The sequence below is a fragment of the Mandrillus leucophaeus genome, unplaced genomic scaffold (genome assembly GCF_000951045.1).
Source record: "Mandrillus leucophaeus isolate KB7577 unplaced genomic scaffold, Mleu.le_1.0 Scaffold329, whole genome shotgun sequence".
Taxonomy (NCBI): domain Eukaryota; kingdom Metazoa; phylum Chordata; class Mammalia; order Primates; family Cercopithecidae; genus Mandrillus; species Mandrillus leucophaeus.
Window position 1 is genome coordinate 114353 of NW_012103465.1, and position 18680 is coordinate 133032.

The 18680-nt window shown below is 37.9% G+C and overlaps 1 protein-coding gene across 1 annotated transcript in view; it reads left to right on the forward strand.

Moving 5' to 3' along the window:
- Nucleotides 1–18680, forward strand: part of SMARCA2 (SWI/SNF related, matrix associated, actin dependent regulator of chromatin, subfamily a, member 2) — a 189089-nt gene that overhangs the window by 41540 nt on the left and 128869 nt on the right. Inside the window, exons 6-10 of the mRNA XM_011988407.1 lie at nucleotides 7–110; nucleotides 7225–7351; nucleotides 9285–9458; nucleotides 10912–11085; nucleotides 13410–13580. Coding sequence (XP_011843797.1) covers nucleotides 7–110; nucleotides 7225–7351; nucleotides 9285–9458; nucleotides 10912–11085; nucleotides 13410–13580 — 750 coding nt within the window. The remainder of the gene's footprint in view (nucleotides 1–6; nucleotides 111–7224; nucleotides 7352–9284; nucleotides 9459–10911; nucleotides 11086–13409; nucleotides 13581–18680) is intronic.

Here is an 18680-nt window from a genome sequence, read left to right on the forward strand (position 1 = left end):
GGGCAGCCCTCGCCCATCCTTCAGCTGCAGCAGAAGCAGAGCCGTATCAGCCCCATCCAGAAACCGCAAGGCCTGGACCCCGTGGAAATTCTGCAGGAGCGGGAATACAGGTAATGCACCCCACCAGAAAGGGGCTCACCGGCTGTGTGTTCTAGCAAGTGCCACCAAGCCTAGGGGGGTGAGGTGCCTGCCCATTGGTTGGCCAAACTGTGATTTTCACCTATTCAGTCAGAAAACTTTTATCCACCCCTGTGGCCTGCCAGGTGCCGAGGTAGGCACTGGGGTTTTGAAGATCAAAAGCCGCCGGGGACTTCCTGTAGACCCAAGAAAGTGATCATCTCACACTTCGATTATGGAATACATTGTCATTGTTTGTACTTGTGTCGTTGAATAATGACTGAGGTGGTGGGATGTTGAGTGTGTTGTGCTGGCCTGACTTTCATGTTAGTTGTACATTTCTACTCAAGCATACTTTGGTAGCTTTGTATAAACTTTGTTTTAATTCACGTGTGTCTATGGCGTGATCCAGCCTTATGGGTATACCCTGTGCAAGTGTCTCTATACAAGGTCCTTATTTAAATTATTAGTCCAGGAACTTAATTTTTACCTGATTCAGCCCATTTATCAGAATCAGGGGCTGGCAAACCCTTTCTGTCAAGAGCCAGATAGTCAATATTTTATGCATTGTGGGGCCATATGATCTCTGTCACAACTCACCTCTACCCTTGTAGTGCGAAAACAGGAAAACAGCCGTGGACAATAATGGGCTGGCTGCCTTTCAGTAAACTTTACAAAAACAGGCTGGAGGCAGGATTTGGCCTGCAGGCTGTAGTTAGAAGACCCCTGATGTAAGTGGTTAATGTCAACCCAAAAGGGAGTCCAGCAAGTATTAAGTCAAGATAAAATAAAGCTAAGATTGTGGATTCTGGAGTCTGCCAGAAAGCATACTGTGTCATTAGTAACTTCTTACCATGGTCAAGTTATGTCTCTTTTCTGTGACTCAGTTTCCTCCTAGGCTAAAAGAAGGTACCTCTCATAGTGTTGGGAAGATAAAATGATACTGAAACATTCAATAAATAATAGCTATTATTATTTCCCAAATACTTCTTAATTTTAAGGAAAATTAGAGTTTAAAAATTATACAGAATGTTGGTAAACCATGTCTAGGCTCCCTTTTAAAACATTACCTTAATCTTTATTGAAAAGCACATCACTCATTTGTTGTTAGACTAAAATACTAAGTTACCAGCTTTGAGAGGTACTCTGAAAGAAATCAGGATTACTTGCCATTAGATGTGTTTATTTTTTTGGATGAAGAGTGTAACTTTACTCTCATTACTATTAATAATCATCTGTTAAGATATTTTATCTTGCTATTTCCAACATTTCATGTATTCCCAGAGAACTAGATACTCATTGTCAATTGATATTTCAGTGCTGATAGGCAGATTCTGCTGGGTGAATAATTGCGGTGTGTTATAAAGTGAAATGCTAGCATATTCCTCTGTTCATGTGCAGTAGACTAATGTGCAGTACATTCTGTATGTTGCTGTTGAATTTTTAAAAAACTAAAAGTATTGGAAAAAATCAGTAATAGAATGGAGAAATACAATGTGGATGCTCTAAAATTCTGACTTCCTAAGAGCTAATATTTTTTTTCCTACCCTAGTAAAGGAAAAAGCTCTGTACAAGCTCCCTAGTTAAAACATTTTTTTCCCATTTGAATTACCAGTACCTTTGTTAAACTATGTGAACTACCCATAGAAGAGAGATGCTTTCTATAGCTAGAAATTTTTACGTATGTCTAGACTTTTTGCCTTTTTCAGCCTGGTATGTGTGTGTGCACAAGTGTGTTTTAACTTTTTATTTTGCCAGCTCCTAAATGTTCTTGATCATTTTTTCTGGAATTTTCATTGCAGGACTTTCTTGTAATAAGTTTATTTTAGAAACTTTTTTTGGAGATTACCTTAATGAATGGTCTTCCAAAGTACACAGTATTAAGTAGTACTATTTCCAATGTATAAAAAGATTTTGTTCTGCACTCCTATGTCAATAAAAAATGCTGTCAGTATCTTTTAACTTATGTGCATTGCAAAATGTGGAGAATGGCTATTTTTCATAGTATTATTATTGCTTTATAAATGCCTACTCCTTTGTAAAGCCTTGTGGTTTTTGAAATGACTGATCTGGACAACCCTGAATCCGGAAAGGTTGTGGGTCCTTTGGCCTGAATTTTCCCATGGCCACCTGGAGAAGAAGCATCGTTTTGTAGTGACAACATTATGGGGCATGTTTTGTATTCTTTGGTTACAGAGCAGTAACTTGTCTTCTGCCTATATGAAGATAAGTTGTTCAACTGCAGAGATTACATTTATCCCTTAAAAGGGTTAAATTAGGTCCCTTAGGCACTTGCAAAGGACAACAAATAAACTATTTTTTTTTCTTCTTTTGACCCTTTGTGATAGAATGGCTTACCAGCCTTTAGCATTGATAACTGTTAGGATCCAGTGCATCTTTATCATCTGATCAAAGATTAGAGAAAGGTCTAAAAAACCTCTTTTACAATTTGATAAACTTAGTTTGAGCGAAAATCATGTGTCAAATTCTTGAACAGATGTTAATTTCTTTGGGTCTTGTAATATCATTTACCTTGTCTATGAAATTTGACAGGAAATTTTCAGAATCTTAAATTTTTTTAACATTTAAGTCAGTTGGCTGCTTTTCCTTGTTCATCATAAAAGCAGAACGTTGACAAATTGACCTTCCTTTTCATTCATAGCATAAATAGATGTCTGCCTATGAGCACTTTGCTGCAGCTTTGTACGAACTCTCTAGTTGAAACATTTTTCCCGCTTAAATTGGATCCTTTCTTTTTGACCATCTTTCTCTTGTAATGGAACTTTATTACTTCCATAGTAAGTGTCAGAGAGATATTTCCCTGGACTGCTTTTTTTTCTTTTTTTCTTTTTGGCACACTTTTGTTGGCTTCTCATTGTGCCTAACTTCTCTTTCTTCTATTTAGAATTAGATGTCTGGTCAAAAGTACCTCAGGAATCATCACATTGGCATGTAAACTAATTCCGCAGATGTTTGCATGGAAGATGTATTTCACACTTGAAGGAGTTTATTTGGGAAGAACATCTCTGAATTACATCAGCCCTCTTCGGAATAAAGTCAGAATTTAGTATGAAAAGAGCGGTATATCCTGCTTGTGTCAGGAAGCAGACATAGGCTGCTTACCTGTGATTTTTTTTTTTTTTTGTCCTGCCCTTGTCGCCATTGCAATCCTGAAAATTCCTTCTCAAAAATTACGAATAGCTGCTTTACTTGCAGAGTTACAAAAAGTCACACACACTCTCTTTTTAAAGTGTCACTCAGTTCCTTGAAGGAACAAAATGTACCAGTGTCATTTTCTGTTCAAATAACTCTCCTACAGGAATCATAAACTTCTCCTCTGGACCTGAACAAATATCTGTTGCCTTTAATGGAACTCTTTTTCTTGCCAGAACAGTAACCCCTCTTGATTTACTGTTCAATCTGTATGAAAAACCTGTGTGACCTAATTCTGCATCAATTTTCTGTACTCGTGAGGACACTAAATGAGTCTCCTGCAGTTATACAGTATTACATCTTGTTGTTGTTTCGGGAAGTTTAGAATCCTGAATCTCTTTATCGGACTACCTGCTGAATCTCACTGATGGGGAGATGAAATTGTCTGGAGAGGAGCATTATTTAAAATGAAGATTTCTATTAACAACAACAACAACAAAGATACAATCTTGTGTGTTAAAGAAGCCCCTCCTATACCTTTGCTACTCACCCCCCCCCATGTGCTGAATCAAATGCATATAATTTTACTATGGAATCTCCCTTTCCTCTTCTCCTAGAGTTTGCACTTTGTACTTCTTGCCTCCTTTCCATGGAAGAGGGATTCTTTTGTGCCAGGGAATCAGATTCACTGACAAATACTAGGCTCCTTGGAGAAGTAGTCATTTCAGGGAGAAGTGCAGCCCTCTTGCTCCTACCCTGTCTCTCCAGTGCCTTAGTCACACAGTGCCCCATCTACCCCGGGTTCCCACTCCCCACCTCCTCATTTTCCCTACACTTCCCTACTTTCCACCGTCCAGTTCAGTGTGATGTAATCTCTACCCTGTCAACCCAGTTGTCCTATGATTATTTATTTAGTCCTAGTTCCATGGTTGTTTGGAAGATTAAGTAGGAATTCCTCTAATTTAGCATCTGACCCACTTTGTCAAAGAGAGTAAATCAGAATACCAAGGGATAGTTTGAGTTCTAGGATATTCAAATAAGAAAGATCTGCAAGGAATCTAGAACCAAGGAACTGGAATAACCAAATCATTGGCCATGATCTCACGCCACTATAATATTTAACTTTCCTTTGGTATGACCTTAACCTGTAAAAGCAAAGTTGTCTCAGTTTTATTTTTTCCCTTTAAATTCTATATTTCAAAAAAATCAGTAGTGGATTTTTTTCTTTACATCTTAATTGTTAAGATGCAACATCTGTTGCTGTATCCAGATATTTGGGGGCTATGTAGATGTTTTAGAAAATGAGTAAATGAAGTAGATGTCTGTTTCATATAGTGAAAAGTAATAATCTCATGCGTATCACTAGTAAAAGGAATGTGGAAGAAAGTTGGGAGAATTGGAACAATTTTGCCAAAAGAGTAAAATGATGAATTTATTATTGTGCATGAAATATAAAACTTTCAGTCTTTTGAATGATTAAACCATTTTAAAATGCTGTTGTTTGTGTTGGTATGCACAGTTAAAACAACAGCATGGGCCAGGCATGGTGGCTCACGCCTGTAATCCCAGCACTTTGGGAGGCTGATGCCTGCGGATCACCTGAGGTGAGGAATTTGAGACCAGCCTGACCAACATGGCGAAACCCCATCTCTACTAAAAATACAAAAAGTAGCCAGGCGTGGTGGCACGTGCCTGTAGCCCCAGCTACATGGGAGGCTGAGGCAGGAGAATTGCTTGAACCCAGGAGGCGGAGATTGCAGTGAGCCGAGCTAGTGCCACTGCACTCCAGCCTGGCCAACAGAGTGAGACTCCCTCTCAAACAAACAAATAAACAAAAAATAACAACAGCATGGTAGCAGTGATAATATTAACACATTATGATGACAAATCATTTAATACATTAGAATGAATAACATGTATCTAGCAAATAAAATAAGAATCAGTCGTAGATATTATTTTTAGTGAAGTCCCTGAAAAATAGTTTTCCTTACCACCATTTTAAAATTTTTAAAAATGATGACATTTTATTTCCCTTCCAAACTAAGCAACTGTAGGTTTTTTAAAAAAATCACTCATTTTGATATTTGGCTATATGAAGTATTAGATCTTCTACAGCATTTAGGTCCAGGAGGTTTTACTTTTTCATGTTAATGAAAATGATGCCTGTCATCATCAGCATCGTGGCAAGGAAGACAAATGGCCTGGTTGCCTTAGGACAGAACTAGAAGTTAGAAAGAAAAAAAGTCTGTCCTCTCAGCTCTGTAGTCTGGCAACACCATCATGTTTGGAAAAAACTGTAATATTCATTTTTTAAGATAATTTCGACTTTTATTTGAGATTCAGGGGATGCATGAATAGGTTTCTTAACATGGGTATATTGCATGATGCTGAGGTTTGGGGTGCAAAGGATCCCATCATTCAGCTAATGAGCATAGTACCTAAAAGTTTTTCAACCCTTGCTGCCCTCCCTCCCTCCCCCGTTTAGTAGTCGCCAGTGCGTATTGTTGCCATCTTTATGTCCATGAATACCCAATGTTTAGCTGCCACTTAAAAGTGAGAACATGCGGTATTTGGTTTTCTGTTCCTGCATTAATTTGCTTAGGATAATGGCCTCCAGCTGCATCCATGTTGCTGCAAAGGACATGATTTGGTTGTTTTTTTTTTTTTTAATGGCTGTGCATAATTTTAAACAGAATTCTTAATTTTCAACTTTTGTAGTTGAGGTCCAGGAAGGTTCTCAGAAAGTATATTTTAATTATCTACCGTTTCATTGCAGTGGTTTTGGTATCAGGCAAATTGAGGTTCCAGTCTTGGCCCCCTTCTTTACTAGCTCTGTGGTATCTCCAGGTGTCTTCAGTTTTCCTCATCAGTAACATGGGACCATTATAACATTTACCTTATAGAGAGAGGCGTGTCTGTGTGTGTAAGAGAGAGACAATTAAATAAAATTATGCATTAAAGGCACTTAGTGCTGTTAATATTAACCTAGTTTAACTTATTACTCATTTTATCATTATTCTTTCTTTGTTGAAATCTAGTTCAGTACAGTTTGCCTCAAATTTAGGGGATGTAGTTCTAAAAACAGGCTTAAATGGCATATAATTATTTGTCAGAATAGGATTCAGGTGAACTCTAAAACCAGCAGTTTATATATCTAACAGTAATAGTATCCCAAGTGAATGGCTAAAGTGAGAGGTCTTTTTTTTTCTACTCTGCCTTTATTATGCGGAAGTACATACAGTTATATTTTTGATGGTGTGTAAAACGAGAATCCTCAACATCCTTTTCTAGAAACTCTTGGTTTTTGAGTACTATTTACTGCTGGCCCTGATTTTTTAAAAACAGCCTCATTTGTATTTTCTTTTCTCAAGCAAGCTCTGCTCACGGAGGAAGTGGCTGTGGCTGGCAGAGCGCTTTCTGAATGTTTAGGGTTGGCTGATTTCTGTGGCATCAGCACCTAAAACCGTTCTTGCTCTCTCCGCTTTAATGGCTGTTCGTCATCGGCATCTTGGCAAAGAAGACAAATGGTCCTGTTGCCTTAGGACAGAACTAGAAGTTAGAAAAAAGTGTGTCCTCTCAGCTCTGCATTCTGTCCGGCTGGGAGTTAGGAAGCGAGTCAATTGTTTCTGTCTCTCATTTCTCTCTCTGCTAAGAGTGAGCAAGGACATTTGACTTCCCCACTAGATACAGGGTGAACCTTCTTTCCCTGGTGTTAGATAGGGGTTATGGAGGAAGCCACATTGTTAAATTAACATATACCTGTCTGCATTAATACAAAGGTAGCTTTTCTCTGCTTAACATCAAAAATTCTAGTTGGGTGTCAGAAATCAACTATCAGTATCTGGAATATGTTTTGCCCTGAACTTAAACCTGATGTCATTGTTTATCATGTAACATTAAATTGTAATGTGTTTTTCCACTGCCCCCTTTTCCCCGTTTTATTGTTTCCTTCAGACTTCAGGCCCGCATAGCTCATAGGATACAAGAACTGGAAAATCTGCCTGGCTCTTTGCCACCAGATTTACGAACCAAAGCAACCGTGGAACTAAAAGCACTTCGGTTACTCAATTTCCAGCGTCAGGTAATACCTTTTCCCCAGTGAATCTGAGATGTAGGAAATAAATGTAATTGTTCCTAAAGTGTTATCTGTGTTGCCTTTAGTCTATTCGATATTGTTATAAAGATATAAAGATAGAAACATAGTAAAATAGTGAATCTTTTAGACCAACAGCTTACAACTAAAAATAATGAAGATGAACTGCTTATTATTCTGGTTTTCTCTTCTGTATATGGGAAAGAGTTTTTCCTCCTGTACTATGGTTTACAAAGTCAAGAGTTACGGCATTTTGTTACCATGGATTAAAAACCTTGGGAACAAGTGGGGTAGCTCATGTTTGCCTTTATGACTCCAAGGAAAAACCAGAAGGTAGTAGATTGGAGCTTCTTTGTAAGCACAGATGTTAAGTGCTAGCCACGACTGTGAAAAGAATTTTAACAAATATGATAGCCACTCTACTGAATTAGTTCATCATTTATAGAAATACATAAAACAGTGTCTTATAGCTTACTTATTCACCAATATCTAAGTTTGGAGTGTTTGATCACATCAGGCTCATACAGTGACTAATCTGTAAATTATCTTGTCATTACAGTAGTTATTAAAAGCCAGTATAATGACCTATTTTCTGATTTCTAAATTAGTAAGAGACTAGTGGAATGAGTTAGAGCTACTTTTCACTTTGGTGAGTTTTGCCTTGTGGACTCAGAATGTTCAAGTTTGCTAGTCCACAGATTGCCTCACTAAGCCAAAGGGGATAAGGAGCCTTTCATTGTTAGTCAGATGGGTTTGTTTTGTTAAAGCCTGGAACATGCAAAATGAATGATTAATGAGTAAAAGTAGTTTGGAAGTATTGACTTGGTCTGTTGGAGGATGCGAGTAAAATCACAGGCCACTCCCCTTGCTATTGTAGGAATTTGGGTGTATATTTGCCTTACTGGCTATAATATCACAGATGGACATTAGTGGTGAGTAGGTGCTACTTGGCCCTTGGTTTGTGAGAGTAGATTTCAGCTTAAATTTTAAAAAGAAGAGGGAAAATTCTCTGAGTTCTGTTTACTTCTTTCTTATTGGTGACCTCACAAGATGAATTAATAAAGGATAAAATCTCACTAAATGAATATTAACCAAGTATATTTTCAGGAATAAGTTTATGTTCAAATTAGCATTGCTGTGCTGGATTCTTATTGGTTTCTGATTTTTGTTTGATATTATTTTAAAAATCTGTTATTTATGAAGCTTCCCAATTAAATTAACTAACTAATGATGATTTCAGATTCAGTGGAATGATTATTTAATGTGTATTCTCCAGTCCCTACCCCCTACCACCACATAGCATGCAATACAGATAAAAGTATTACATTTGTGATGTTCTAAAATAAGTTCATGATATAATACAAAATGTAGCTCTCTTGGAAAGAATATTATTATTGGAGTGGGAAGAAGCCAAAACTCATATTTCCCATTCTTTGTATGAGACTATGAAATAACGTTGGTGGAGTACCTGCTGCTACCATACGTGAAAGTAATTCTTTTATTCTTTTTTTGGAGCATCATTAAAATTAATCTTTAAACACAAAGAGAATGTTAACATGACATTTAAAACAAAGTGAAAAATTTAAAAAGCTTATTAGCTAATTAGTATCATTAGAATAATTAGATAAAATGAAGTTATTTAAAAGGCAAGACAACATCTTTTCTTTCTTTTAATGTTACAGTACTATAATTGCTTTTGATTTGAATTATTTGGGGGAAAAAATCTTGTACCATCCTTGAAAATATTGCATACATTTGGCGTGATTTCAGTTCCTTCATTTAATACAAACCAAAGATGATTGAGAAGCTTGTAGAGATTCCCTGCCCCACTCTGTTCCATTAAGTGCAACCTAGAGAAGGCCAGGGTTCGGGAACCTAGCTTCTGTTTGGGAAGGCTCTCTAACTGCTCTCCTCTTGACAGCTGAGACAGGAGGTGGTGGCCTGCATGCGCAGGGACACAACCCTGGAGACGGCTCTCAACTCCAAAGCATACAAACGGAGCAAGCGCCAGACTCTGAGAGAAGCTCGCATGACTGAGAAGCTGGAGAAGCAGCAGAAGATTGAGCAGGAGAGGAAACGCCGTCAGAAACACCAGGTTCTTAGACCCTGGGCTTTGCTCACCCTCATTTTGACAGAGCTGTCCAATGAGGTCATTGAGTGGGGTCAGAATGACTGAAAAATGGACCCTTGTAGGTGGTAGGGACATCACAGAACAGAACGGTTCCTTGACATTTACATAATCCAGCCACATCATTTTATAGGCAAGGACGCTTAGGCCAGGACATATAAATGACCTGCTCAAGGTCATACAATTGCTCAGCAGCAGAATGAGGTTTATTACTGTCTTAGTCTGTTTGGGCTGCTATAAAAAAAAAATAGCATAAACTGGATGGTTGATGAGCAACAGAAATTTATTTTTCACCGTTCTGGAGACTGGAAGCCCAAGATCAGGGTACTAGCATGGCCGGGGTCTGGTGAGGGTCTTCTGCTGGGTTGCAAACTGCTAACTTCTTGTTTTCTTATGTAGTGGAAGCAGACCAAGAAAGTTCTCTGGGGTTCCTTTATAAGGGGACTAATCCCATTCATAAGGGCTCCACCCTCATGACCTTATCACCTCCCAAAGGCCCCACCTCCTAATACCATTACATTGGGAGTTAGTATTTCAATATATACATTTTGGGAGGACACAAACATTCAGTCCATAACAGGTGTCATGTTCATAATCCCATGGAAAGTTTTTGAATGGGTGGGCATAGGTGGGTTTCCTAGTGCAAAATTCTGGGAGCAGGAACTTGGAAAAGGAAAGTAGAGAGCAAAAAGTTATTTTCATAACAAATATAATAGTATCCTGGCCTCTTTGAAGGGACTAGTTGAATATTTCACAGAGGCAAATATTTAAAAACATTCCTTTCTGGGGGTTTGGAAATATTTTGATGTAGGATTTGATTTCCTGTCATAGTCCTATAAATTGTATTTGTTTTCCTGTGCTTAATTTAGTGCTTAGCTTAGTTTCCTTTTGAAAAAAATGTGGGATTTTAGTGTAAATAGAGATATATTTAAAAAGTGGATACAAATTCTGCATGGCAATTTTAACTTTGTATCAGCTTACTTTGGGTCATAATCTAGGGTAGTTAAATTAGAGCAGAAAAACATTACTTTTATGACATACTTTTTGCTGGAACTGCCCATGTTCCTCAGGTTCATTTTGGAGTGAATGAGTGGTTTGCTGCACATTTTATCATTGCCATTTTGTAGGTCTCTTTCAGTCTTTGATCTTTCCCTTCTCATGTGACCACACCCTCAAGGCTGAGGAGGCTTCTCTTGCAAAAGCTTGCAACAAAAGGAACCTAAAGAGGCCATCTTTCCCACCAGCCCCATGGCCCACACGTCAACTGCAGAGACATACTAGGGCACCTATCCCCAAACAGATTCTAGTCTTCCCATGCTGTTAAACACACACTAAGAGTTTGCTTGGACACATTGATAGCTCAGAGGACATTGGGCAATGGATTTTAAGTATCCTTTTCTTCCCGTTTTGGATCCTCTAGGAATACCTGAACAGTATTTTGCAACATGCAAAAGATTTTAAGGAATATCATCGGTCTGTGGCCGGAAAGATCCAGAAGCTGTCCAAAGCAGTGGCAACTTGGCATGCCAACACTGAAAGAGAGCAGAAGAAGGAGACAGAGCGGATTGAAAAGGAGAGAATGCGGCGACTGATGGTAAGGAACTCCCTGCAGGAGCCCAGGAAACCACTCAACCCACATCCGTCTGCCATGAGACCATTAAATATGGTGGTAGTAGAAGGAAAAAGTGAAAACTGCTTATCAAAAATTTTAATAAATTTATTTGAACCTTAGGGAGATGAAGTAAAAACTTTTTCCTGGACAGCATATGCCAAAAATCTAGGGGGATGACTGATGAGTATAGTATTTCTGTGTCCTGGGGTGGCATTGCAGTACAGATTACAGCTTCTCTCATAAAAGCAGGTACTATATTTTGCAAGAGTTTGATAACCAAATCTGGATGGATGGCAAATGCAGTTCTTTAAAAAATATGGCCTCTTTGAGATGAATGACCATGTTTTTTGGAATGAATAACACATTAAGTCGTGTCTTCACATCTAAGAAGGTCTGTATTTTGAAGCCTCTGGTGCTTATCTTTCTTTTTTAATGGGAGAAATTATTCTGTAACAGTGTAATAAGTGATTTTTAAGTTGATTTTGAAATGTTGCCTTTTTTGTGATAGCCATGTTATGGTCAAAGGCTATTCATGGATCATTACATTTGCACTATTATTTTTTAATGAGTATATAAGTATAAGCACGGAAGAGATAGGTTTATATCATTGGCCTGAGTATTTGTTTTTATTGACCATTTATTTTTGGAATTGGACCTCAGAGCACACTGTGGATTTTAGAAAAACGTATGTTGATGTTATAATTATAGGAGACCTGCAGGTTCTATCTAGGACATAATGCCTGCATAGATGAAGATAAGGTCATTAGTCTTAGCCCATAATTATGTTCCTGAAAAATTCTAAGTGACACTGTCTTCCTTGCTGGTATTGCAGTTTGCATTTTTTTCATTTTTTGAATTCCAGAGAGTAAACACCATGTTTTAAAAGCCTCTGTGTCCAGGTACTACCACATCTTACTACCCTATCCTGCCTCCCTCTCCATGCTGGGGAGAGAGGGGACTGTCCAAGAGGTTTCTGACTAGACCATTTTTATAGTAATTTGATCACTAAGCAGTCAAATTTGTCTGACTCAACTGAAGTGAAACTATATTAGAACTTCAGTAACAGATTGGTTTGACACTAATGATTAGGCATTTGCAAATCATTAATTTTTGCAATTAAATGATGGAATATACAGATAATAGAGAAACTGAAGTTTTTTATCACTCTTTCTTCAAGTGAGTTCAACCATAACCAAAAGCAATTAGAGTTATAATAGCATTTGAGGCTCTTGCTCATCCACAGGGCAGACGGCAGCTAGACTGAGCGATGAAGCTGCTGTCACTCAGGCAGATGCTAGAGTGACACCCCTGGACAGAAGATCCCAAGTTTTTGTTTTTGTTTTTGCAATGGGGTTGCCGCTTAAAGATTTTGCAGCTTGTTCCTTTTATCGTGGCATTACATGATAAAAATAATTTGGAGTGTCCTTTTATTGGGATACACAAAGACATTTCTCTCAGAATGGCTCAGAGTACATCAGAATTTTATTCCGTTTAACCTCATCATGTTGCTTAATGGGAGGTGGAAGTGGAAATTACTGTATCTGTTTTATTGCTCAGCAGTACCAGGCTTCAGGCGCTAAGTGACTTGTCTCCAGTCACCTGGGCCCATTACTCAGTGCAGATCTGTGGGGGAAAAAAAAAATCCCCCAAATTTGATCTTTCCTATCAACCACAAAGTTTGTAAGGCCAAAAAGAAAGACTTTTTTAAATACAAGACATTATTTGTTAAAAGCCCATTTGATTCATTGCCTTTAGTAGTACTTATTGAAATATTTATGAATGAAAGGATATTATGTCTGGAATTTGCTTCAAGACAATTCAGTTTGGGTTTAGGGGAAGAGTAGCAATGAAACAAGAATCACCACAAGTTACTTTTTGTTGTTTGGAGTTGGTTATAGGAGAAACTATACTATTCTCTCTGCTTTTGATTATATTTGAAAATTTCTGAAATGTAGAGTTAAAGATAAACTTTAGATCATGAGTCATCAAATTCTAAAATCGTTTTGTACAGTTAAAGCAACACAGAAAACAAAGAGCTGGCTCAGAGTGCTTAATCACACCACACGAACAGCGTGGCTTTGTGCCCGGACTTTGCTGTAAACTCCAGTGTCCTGGGATGTAGGCGTCACACTTCTGTGTGTTTGCCCTGCTTCAAACTCTGTGCAATGGCTTGAACAGCCCAACTCATCCAGTTTGCTACACTCCTACCAGTCAAAGTGCAGACCGTCAAGGGGAGGACAGAGTGGAGAGTGGAGTTGTCTGCATGCTTATTTTATGCTCTCATCGTACTCTTCTTTCCTTAATAGGCTGAAGATGAGGAAGGCTATAGAAAACTGATTGATCAAAAGAAAGACAGGCGTTTAGCTTACCTTTTGCAGCAGACTGATGAGTATGTAGCCAATCTGACCAACCTGGTTTGGGAGCACAAGCAAGCCCAGGCAGCCAAAGAGAAGAAGAAGAGAAGGAGGAGGAAGAAGGTGCGTATCCTAGTGGTGGCAGCTGAGTCCCGGGTGTATGGGCAGGGATAAGTTTAAGGCGAGTATTGCTCTTTAAGTACTACTTAAACTGGTGAAAGTTTAGATGATTGAATTGTGAAAATTGCGTAAATGGGTATGGCATGAAAGTGTTGGTTAGGTATACTAGACAACTATTGGAGGTAAGGGCGTAATAATAGGATGTACTAAACTAAAACAGTGTTCATAAATCATTGTTTAATAGATTTTAAATTAAGTACATACAGTTAATTGGGAAAGGAAAAACAGATACAAATAAGTGTTTGCTTAAGTTTAATGCTAGTATGACAGGGGATTACTCAATTATGAAAGAAATTTAAGAAGAAAATGCAGTGTACAGGTTGGAAGAAGCCAGAGGAAGACATAGGCGATAGTTACTTGGACAGAAGGCAGTGCCAAAGTTCTTCATTCAGTTCTGTCCCTGTGTCGCAGTGAGGTGAGTGTGCACATTGGGGTTTTAGGTAATCACATAAAAAAAGAGTCCCTATGTGAAATATTTCCTAATTATCATGAGAAATGAAGGGTAAGATTTAGAATATCTACAGATATTGTATCGCAATTCAAGAGTAACCTGCTGAGGACAGGCCTGTGAATATGATCCTCTTTGAAGCCTAAATCGTCCAGTCATCTAGTTCTTGGTTGATACTGTGTTTTCATGATAAATTCTGTTTAGGCCAGGTACAAACATCAACAGGAAGTCACAATTGTAAAGGTTGAGGATTGGTAGCATTTAATCATTCATTCTGTACACTGAATAACTGAACAAATTGCTTTTCAAAAAATAATTAATTTCATGGCCCCTGAATCCTCATACCTGAGGAAAAATTATGTTTCATAATTAAGGAGGAGGAATAAGTGATTAAGAAGGTGCCTTCTTGCACTGATTTCTTTAGTATAAGATAGCTTACCTCATTGTGAAGATGAACGAGAGATGACTCAGGGCTTGTGTTTAGACATTTTGTTGGTGAGGAATACCTCATTTTCTTGTCAGTGTAGCATTATAGACTGTGCAAAACTCCAGCTCCAATTCCTACCTTAAAAAGATGTTTTCAGAATTAGTGAGGAACATATAGGTAAGGGAGAGGGAAGGATGATGGGGAAAGAAATCATATAAATGTAGTTATTACCACTGAACTGTAGATTGAAGAATGATAAAGATGGTAAATTTTTTATGTCTATTTGACTTCCATAAAAAATGTTTAAAAATTAAAAAGAAATTACTGACATATTGATAGCAGAGAAAGATGGAATTCTGGAATATTCTGTAAGTGGATCCCATTAAATGGCAGTTTTTAGTTTTTCCTAATTCAGCCGTGTGTTTTGCAGAGGTTATCACTGTTAGTGTTTCTAGTATTAAAATTTGTGTTTTACATTTCTTTATGATTAAAAGCTAATGACCCAGATTTGAGATTATGGCTTACAATTAATAGATTTCTGCCATGGTGTTAGATAGCTACATCATCATAGGCAGAGAAAGATACACAATTGAGTGTTGATGATTATGCCTATATTTGTGTGTTCATCTGTACAGAACAGGGACCTGTCACAATTATTTTTCAGGTGTTACTCTGCATGATCTGTAAGTTGGCACGCCCCTTTCAAACCCTTGCCTTCAATTTGGTAATAGCACTTATTCTTTGTGTCTTACGCTTTCACTCAACATACGCTAACTGAACACTTACTATGAGCTAGGTCATGTGCTAGAATGCTGGGAGAAGGAGGGTACAATGATGAGGAAAACATCCTGCCTTCTCTCACAATTTAATCAGAGAGAGAAAAAGAGAGGCTAGACAGATACTGATCAGAGAGAGAAAGAGAAGCTAGACAGATATTAATCCAACACTCACCCAAATATACAATTACAAGCTGGGATGAATGTTGTGGAGGGAAACTGTTTCCAGTTGGAAGTGGGGCCTGATTTCTTGGCAAATGAGTAATAGATGTCAAAGCAACTATTGTCTACCTTACAGATATCTTTGAGTATCTCTCATTGATTATCTCATATGATCAATGTGCAGAATTTTTACTTTGTGGTCAGCCATCTGCCCTTCCTTGCATGCTCTTGGGTGCCTAGCATTTGAGCACTCCCTGCCCTCAGCAGGGCTAAGTTGGAGGGGCTCTGTTTCCTTCCAGGGTATCTTACTGGGAGAAGTGGGACAAAGAAAGGGGGGAAAAAAAAGAAAAGAAACTGAGGCCCTTAGCCCTTCCTGGTACCTGTCTCTTTTGCGAGGCTTTAAGACTTCATTCAGAGTGAATTATCCAGTTCCAGATGCACCTTTATTCAAGTGCAAAGGAAGGGGATACTTTGAAAAGCTGATTTGACATTTTGGATTATCTGTAGTTCTTCTTCCCTCCATTAGAGTGAATGATTGGGAGTTGCTTATTCTAACTTCTCTGGGTGGAGGAAAACTTCTATGTCCATGAGCATAAAAATCTCTGCTATCCTTTTTAGCACTTTTCTATGGTATTAAATATTATGCTGTACCTATCAATATTTTTTAAATTAACAAATACTTCAATAAACCTTTGTTTTGAGAAAATGTACTTTACTCAGTGAGCTAATAGCTAATAGCACTAAGTTTGAAGGGCAACTAAGCTACAGATAACTCTAAGAAATGTGCTATTAAACATGAATATGGTTGACTTTTTCACTTAATTTAATCTGAAAAGGATTACCTTTTATTTTCAGCATTAAACTAGTGTACAATTTTTTTTTTTTTAATTTCGTAGAAGAATAGAGGCCTCAGTCTTTCTTTGGGAGTTTATTGTGTTTACTTGTTGCTCGTGAATAATAGGGTAGGTTTCCTTTAACCCGTTATGACCTTGTTTAATTTTCTCATCATTACAGACATTTTTTGAAGTACACATTTATACATCATTTTGAAACTTCTCATTCTCAGCCTGGTCTTCCATTAAAGCCCTTGAAATGGAAGAAAAAGAAGTGAACTACATGTATCTCCTTAAGTGTCAGAGGAGGAATAATTTTTAAAGTATTGAAAACCTAGTTATATGAAACTAATTTCTTTGGTGTTCAAGATGAATGTGCTATAATGTGCGTTTTGCATGACCTTGAGGTTTCCTACAGGGTACAAAAGAGAATGGGGCTAGATAAAGGCACCAGGACATGTAAAACTAGGCGTGAACATGGCTAAATTAGTGAATTGAGTCGTGTTAGCAGGTAATCTTTTAAAATCAAAACTACATAAGAAAATATATATACTAATTTGCTGTTATTCTCTTGTAGGCTGTTTCATTAAAAGCTCTATTACCATAGTGCTTAGAAGGCAACAGGAACATTATCTACCCCATAGATATGTAGTGAGGATTACATGGGAAAGTTTATCTAAAGCATGTAGAATATACCCTAACATATAGTAAGTGCTCAGTAAACATTATTTCATCAAGCAATTCTATGATACGAAAGTGGAATCATAATTATAATGTGGTTATGTTTTTCTGAAAATAAATCTTTTTTTTAAACCTTTACTGCATATTCTTTGTGGTGTTGAATCAGTAATAATCGGTCACCACTTCTTGTCTAGTTGGAAATCAGTTGAATATTAGTGTGTAGGTTATCTTTGAGGACAATGGCAGATTCTTCAAATATTGAGGCATGCAGAAGAGAAATGAGGATTTATCACAGGTGATAACTTCTGCCTACCACCCTGTTCCCCCAACTCCTACAAAGAGAATTTTCTAATTACATGGCCTCTAATTTACAAGGGTTCCTGGTGATTATGAGACATCTCTCACAGTACTTTAGGGTACATTTTTCCTTAAGCTGTGGTTAGGAGCCCATACCAGGAGCACCCCTGCCTGTTGCTTAAAAGTCTAGCCATCGGCCAGGTGCGGTGGCTCACGCCTGTAATCCCAGCAGTTTGGGAGGCTGGGGTGGGTGGATCATGAGGTCAGGAGATCGAGACCATCCTGGCTAACACGGTGAAACCCTGTCTCTATTAAAAAATATGAAAAAATTAGCTGGGCATGGTGGCGGGCACATGTAGTCCCATCTACTCAGGAGGCTGAGGTAGGAGAATGGTGTGAACCCGAGAGGCAGAGCTTTCAGTGAGCCGAGATGGCACCACTGCACTCTAGCCTGGGCGACAGAGCGAGACTCTTGTCTCAAAAAAAAAAAAAAAAAAAAAAGCTATTTCAGGGGTTCAGTTTCCAGAGCTGTTGACATCAGCCAAAACTAAATATTTAATTCTCCCTTCCACATCTTTCAGTGGGATGTATACCAGCAGAACTATTCTTGTGTTATTTATTTGTGACGTTTTTTGGAAACATATGATACTAATGGGCACATACTCAGAATCTCTGAGGCAACACTAGGCCAGATATAGTCTACATTGGAGGGTTCGATTTTCTTTCTAAAAGTTCTTTTATCCTGTCTCTCTCTCTCTCTCTCTTTTTCCTTACCAACCACTTATTATAAGTAAATCTCAGGACTGTGATATTTTGCAGGTCGAACCTTCTTGGCATAATGTATTGGCCAATATAGTGGTAGGAAATGTGTTTTTATCCTGTTTAGATACCAGAATGTCAGAATAGCCTGCTGTTGGCACAATTTTCAGTAAAAAGAGCTTGAAAAGCAAAGCAGTAATATTATTGAGACATTTATTTCAAATTCAAGCTACTCCCTGATTCTTCTCAGTTTTTTTTTTATCTCTTATAGTTTCCCCAAAGATTATATACTTTATTACAGCTTTCCTCTACAAGATTTTCATAGATGAAAGAAAGGTTCTAATGTAATTCTGGACATTCAAGTGTAGGAACTATTGTAAGGATAAGTGAACACAATGCCACAGTGATTAGATTTATTTGATTAGTTCAGTGTCAAAATGGGTGAGACTAGAAGTTTAGAGCAAAGTCCTGTTTAACTGGATTGACCAGTTACTTGAGTCAAAATGTTCGAATTAATTTTCTCTGTAAGAAACAACCCAAGTAATTTGCAAATGCCTGTTAATTTGATATTCCTGGGCATTTTTAAAAATTACCCGATTACCTATCTTAAGGTCCGCTTAAATGACAGTAAAAATAACTCAAGTGGTTTTGGAAAGCTTA